The 6,000-nt window shown below is 58.6% G+C and overlaps 2 protein-coding genes across 4 annotated transcripts in view; both read right to left on the reverse strand.

Annotated features, from left to right (window-relative positions):
* SYT7 (synaptotagmin 7) overlaps positions 1-6,000 on the reverse strand; it is a 63,020-nt gene that overhangs the window by 10,508 nt on the left and 46,512 nt on the right. For all 3 annotated transcript variants that reach the window (XM_040255984.1, XM_040255985.1, XM_040255983.1), the window contains one exon: positions 4,221-4,356. In XM_040255984.1, coding sequence (XP_040111918.1) covers positions 4,221-4,356 — 136 coding nt within the window. The remainder of the gene's footprint in view (positions 1-4,220; positions 4,357-6,000) is intronic.
* LOC120874542 overlaps positions 4,477-6,000 on the reverse strand; it is a 4,644-nt gene continuing 3,120 nt past the window's right edge. The window contains exon 2 of the mRNA XM_040255986.1: positions 4,477-6,000. Coding sequence (XP_040111920.1) covers positions 5,365-6,000 — 636 coding nt within the window. The 3' untranslated portion in view covers positions 4,477-5,364.

The raw sequence follows: 6,000 nt of genomic DNA on the forward strand, positions 1-6,000 counted from the left end.
TTCACATCTTGGTGGTGAGGATGCTGAGGCGGAAGCCAAGTGCCTTGACCAGGATCACACAGGCAGAGGGGGCAGAGCCAGGACAACCCCTGAACCCCAGAGCCGTGTGCACCCCACTCCCCAGCCTCTTCTTGCAGCCCTGGGTCTGCCCCCGCCCCCAGCTTCACCACAGGCTGCTTCACCTCCCCTGGTGCGCCCCAGGACCCCAGCTCCCTCCTCCTTCCCACCTTTACATCAGCCCTACGGGAGGGCCCCCTGTGAAATACACCAACACAAAAACCTGGGCTACAAAACAGATGAGGGAGATTGTTCTCATCTCAAAAGAGTTTACCATGGTATTTCTTTAGAAAGTGACTCTCTGGGACTCTGAGACTAAAGAGATTTCGAAAATGAGAGAGGTGAATTTTCAGAAGCAACATCTATTTGTGTAAAGCAGGGACATGCAAAGTGCAGATTCCCAGGCCGCATCCATGGGGAGCCTCCTTTCTGGGGGGCTGGGGTGAGCCTGGGCGGCAGAGTTTTTTCCTAAGAGCCTCGGATGACAGTACTGCACACCGGATGGCTGCAGAGGAGGCCACACCTGCATTCAGTCCTCATCCCCCGGGGGGCAGCACTTGGTTGGGCCAGCCCAGCAACCAATAGACATAGGGGGTGGCATGGCTGTCCCATTCCCCGGAGGAAGTCGAAAAAAATGGGAAGTAACTGGGGGAGGGTCTCTCAGCCAAGTGTTCCCAGCTGTGGTTGCTCACTGGGGACACCTGGTTAGGTTTTAGAATCCTGTCCTTCCCCAGCCACCTGCATCCTTCCCTGGGTCCTATCCTAAATTCCACCCCTGACCCAGGGATCCACATGGTCCAGGCATTTCGTACTCTGGGCTTCCCAGGTGGCTCAGTGGTAAAGAATCTGCCTGGCAGTGCAGGAGACCCAGGTAAGATCCCTGGCTCGGGAGGATCCCCTGCAGAAGGAAATGGCAACCCACTCTAGTGTTCTTGCCTGGAGAATCCCATGGATAGAGGAGCCTGGTGGGCTACAGTCCATGGGGTTGCAAAAGAATTGGACACGACTAAGCAACTGAACAACAACAATTCCTGTCTCTAAAAGCTCCTGAGGTGATTAAGAGCCAGGGTAGGGCCCAGGGTACCACATTTAAGACAAAACTGCTGGAACCGGTTTGATTTCGCCCCTTCCCCTGCAGGAGACTTTTCTGTGCCCCCTCCTTCCTCCTGGAGAGGCGGCCCTAGGCTCTGAACTACTAACGAATACAGATGACAAGAATATGTATGATATGCACCAACCGCGGCAGAAGTCTCTTACATCACCTTCTTGCTGAATCCTGACAACAGCCGGGAGAGGCAGTTATGATCACTCTCTAGCTGAGGAGACTGGTTCAGAGAGGTTCAGTCACAAGTCCAAGATTGCACAGCAGTATGGACTCTCTCTGACTTGAAAGTCCACTCTTGCCACCAAAGCAGGCCCACATCCCAGGGTGATTTTGAGACTCTCCCACCATCCCCCTCAAGCCAGTGTGTGGACTCCCCTGCCCCAGGTGAGAGGCACCCAGATCACACGGATAGTAACCACCCTGGGCCCAGCCCTGCCCTGTTCGCTTTGCCCTCAGCTACTCCCTCCAACTTCCTGATGAAGCAGACACTACTGGGCTCTAGTCTGGTTCGGGGCACAGATATTACTGCCTCAAGCAGCTTGTGACTAAGTGATGGGCCAGAATTCGAACGCAGGTCAGCGCCCTGCCATCATGAATGCCCTTCCAGCTGCCTCACTCTCGCACTCAGGCCCAGTGTCTGGGGCTTCACCAGCCACACCCCTGGTCCTGCCTGGAGGTGGGAGCAGGGCGGAGCTGCCTCCCCTGTTCTTCTCACCGCAGAAGTGGGTCCCCCAGCCCCACCCCTTGGCCGGATCCAGGCAGCCCTGTGCACGCTCCATTCAGGCCCGCTGAGTATCTGGCTTTCCAACTCAGGTCCACTTTTCCCCGGGAGCTCCTTCCTTCTCCTCCTACTGGCCCCACTCCCTCTGAACCTCAGTTTTTGCATCTATAGAGTGGCACCATGAGACAGAGCTATGTTATGGGGTTCCAGGGAAGGTTAAAGGGACCCTGCTGTGGTCCTGTTCTGCAGCCTAGCCCCTGCCACTGCTGGCTATGGACTGAGAGCAGTCCCTTCCAGGACCACTTGCCCCGCCCCATGCCTTCTAAAATTGGGGTGGAGACCCTGGTGACCGGAGCGCAGGTGGCCCCAGCCCCACCTGGTCTGGTTATTTGGATCTTCGTTTGCAAACAGGTGGGCTGGTGCTGAGAGTCTTAACCTGGGCCAGTGGACTTCACCTCAGAAGTGGGCAGTGGCTCTGTGCCCACTCCCAGTCTTCCCAAACCACAGCCCTGAGCCCTAATTAACCAGCTGGGGCAGCTCCTGGATCTGTTTCCATGGTAACCAAGCTAGCCACTCCACCCCACCCCCGCCCTCCCCACCAAGGGCTGGAGGAGGTGCTACCTCAGCCCCAGCTCTGGTAGAAGCAAGCAGGCAGAAGTAACCCAGATGGGGGTATGGCTAGGCCTCCTCTCTGACCCCCTCCCCTCAGTCCCTTTGTCTGAAAGGCTATATTGGGTGCCCGACCTGTTTCCTGACCCCTGAGCTTCGGACAGTCTGGGACCTGGAGATCAGCCTGGGGCCTGGTTTCCTTCTGCTCTATTCATCTTCATCATCACTGTTAATGCCAGTGACCCAGCTGTGGCCTAAGGCTAGGCAATTAGACCCTGCCTGCCCACCTCTGAGCATCCGCTGAGCACGTGAGAGGGCTCTGGGGCTTGCACTCCTTTCTTCTGCCTGAGGCTGCTGGCCCCTCCCTGGAGGCAGCAAGGGGCCGGCGAGCTGGCTGGGAAAGGGCCGTCCCTTCTGGGAACCTGGAACCAATTAAGAGGCTGTGCAGGGAGGCGGGATGGACTGTGCTGAAGGCCCGTCCAAAGGAGAGGAAGGCCCGGCTGATCTCCGTGGTGGGGGAAGACAGGCAGGAAGGTGGTGGAGGACCAGGCAGGCAGGGCTCAGGGCAGGCAGGAAGAAGGAGAGAGGAGAGAGGCCGAAGGAAGCCCAGATCTGGAATGTGGAAAAATCTGATATTCTAGTCTGTATTCCGGAGCAAGGCAGACTTGGGCTGGTAGCAGGCCTGCTGCCTGGAAATCTGCATTTTAATGAGATCTCCCAGTGATGTGCGCCTATCACAATCTAAAAAAGGGAGTGTGGATGGATGGTTTGAGCCAGCCAGAACCCTAAATGGCAGGAGGGTGGGGCCTGGGGCTCCAGGGGCCTCTGGGAAGGTGGGGGGTGTGATGTCAGAGTGGTGGGCAAGGGGACACTGAATTGAATGATGTCAAGTCTAGCAAGGGCCTGGGAGCCCACCAAGCCCCCTTCCTTCTCTACAGGAGGGATGGAGAAGACAGGGAGGAGCTAAGGGGAGGAGGGGGGGCACCCAGGTCCAGGGATGGGAAATGGTTTGTCCCCACTAGGAATCTAGCAGGCACTGGGTCCCCACCCTCAGGTCCTCGCCAAGCCTTCCTGGGACTTCTGGGCTGCCAAGCCTTTGACTGACTCCGGCCTGACCTCTGTGGCTGCCCAATCACAGGGGACTCGCCCTGGGGCCTTGGGCCCTCCAAGGAGCCCTTTGGAAAGTGCAGGTGGGGCAAATGGCTGTGACTCACTGCTGCCACCAGGGGGTGCCATGTGAAGCCACAACCTCTCCCCTAGAGAAAACACCCCAGATCAACAGGGCTGGGATCCCAGGAGGCAGGGGCGTCCACTCAGAAGGACCAGGACCAAAGGGGTTCTGCTCTCCTGTTCTCTCTGGGCCTCAGCTGACCCCCAGCAACGGGGTCCCGGAATGCCACTGGACACGCCCACTCAGTGGGCGGTCCCTCCAAGAGAGAGGACCCCTTCCGCCCCAAGTCTTTGGTCCACAAGCCTCTCCTCCCAGGATCATGTATCAGATTTTCTAAGGCCCTGGCTCCACCCAGAGACAGGAGGAGGATGGGAATTCTTAGTCTGTCTTGACAGATGAGGAAACTGAAGCACAGAGAGGCTGCTGGGGTGAGAGAGCTGGAAAAGGACGCAGGGCAGGCTCACCTGGCCACCAGGGTCATTCTCCTGCATGACTGACCCCCACGTTCCACACCCCCTGCCCCCTGCTCCCTACCCAGGGCCTCCTGCCCTTCTCACCATGAGCATCTCACTGGTGAGGGAGTTGACGAGGTCTGAGACGGAGGAACGAGGCTCAGTCCGGCGGTCAGACTCATCGTGGGGCGTCTGGCCGGGCACTGGGGCTGTGTTCACCGCCTTCCCTCCTGCAGGCAACCTGGGGGCAGGAAGGGATCTGAATGAGTGTGGACGCGGAGGTGGGCTGGGCTGGGCTTGGCACCGCCGGCCTGGGAGGCGGCAGGACCTTCTGGTACCCAAGCGGCTGCCACCTCCTATGGGCCAGCAGAAGCCCTCCCCCTCGCCTCTGCCCCTGCGCGATCCGGCTGGACATCCCCTGGCAGGTGATTTTTTGGCTCGTTTTCCCACTCCTCCTGTCCCCTAGAAAGTACCCCACCCTGCAGCCCCTGCTCACGTGGTGCTCTCTGAGCACCCGCCCTCCCTAGAGGCTCCCTCCACCCCTGCTGGCCCCAGCCCAGGAGGGAGGCTCCCGAGACGGTGTGTCCAGCTCCCCTGTCCGCGTCATTTCCCTTGGCAAACATGCCCAGAGCTCCTGTCTCCTGGAGGCCCCACTGTTTGTTCAGGCTCAGCAGGAATACAGGTGCCCTTTAGACAAGAGACTGACCAGGTGAGTTTGGGACGAGTGTCCATGCAGCCCTGTCCACTAGAAATTTGGCCAGAACAACTGAGAACTGAAGTTTTCCTTTCGATTGACATAATTTAGATTTAAATGGCCACCTACTGGACGGGGCAACTCTACACTACTTTGCTCCCCAATCTCCACCCTCCTCTCACTCTGAGGACTGCACTTTGATAAGGCTCTCACCCGGGGTCAGAGGAAGACAGGGTCCCACTGAAAAGCCCCTGGCTCTGACGGTTCCACTCCAGGCCCCTATCTACACCCTGACTCTGCGTGGACCCCCCGGGAAGCTGGCTCTCTGGCCCAGTGGCTGGGTGGTGAGCCAGTCTCTGTCTAGCAAGGATTCAGGAAGCCTGCCCGGGGACCAGGCTGGAATGTCCCATGAGGAAGAGAGGTGGGGGCAGGCAGCGAGGAAGAGACCGTGTAGTGGGGAGCATGGGGCTCATGACGGGCTACGGTAGAACAGCTTCGAGGCTACCGGAGCCACAGACTCGGAGGTACACACAGGCTGGACCCAAGCCATGGCCCTCAGAATGGACCAGCCACCAGCACCCATGGTTGGCTACGACAGGCAGACAGGACATGCATGGAGCATGCCAGGCCCTGGAGGGAAAACACCAGGACCCAACAGCAGGGTGTGTGAACACACACACACACACACACACACACACACAAACACACACGAGTGCACACAAGCACGACAGACACCCAGGCAACGGAGAGGAATGGCATGGGCAACCAGGCGGATCGACCAGAGTAGCAAGATGACGCACACGCAGTGCTGTGCACACTTAGATTCCAAGAGGATACACATTCGGGGAGGCCCGGGCATGCCAAGGGGTGCGTGTGAACTGGGACACACTGAAACAGAAAAAGCAGGGAGCAGTTTCGGGGACAGACGCCATGAGAGTTGGTCGCACGGTGCACCTGCTGTGAGAACCCGGCCTTGTCCAGACAACATGGAAAACGCCCCACCCAAGCCGGGACACGCGGGGCACCCTCCCAGAGGTGGGGCCACAGCAGAGCACACGCACGCATGCACGGATCACACAGACGCACACACACGAACACGTGCTCACGCAGACAGGCACGGGGAGGAAGAGGAGACTGAAATAGCTGGAGAGGTAAAGTCAGGTTAAAAATAGAGTGGGAGAGGAGGAGAGA

Source organism: Oryx dammah, unplaced genomic scaffold (assembly GCF_014754425.2).
Source record: "Oryx dammah isolate SB20612 unplaced genomic scaffold, SCBI_Odam_1.1 HiC_scaffold_15, whole genome shotgun sequence".
Lineage (NCBI taxonomy): Eukaryota > Metazoa > Chordata > Mammalia > Artiodactyla > Bovidae > Oryx > Oryx dammah.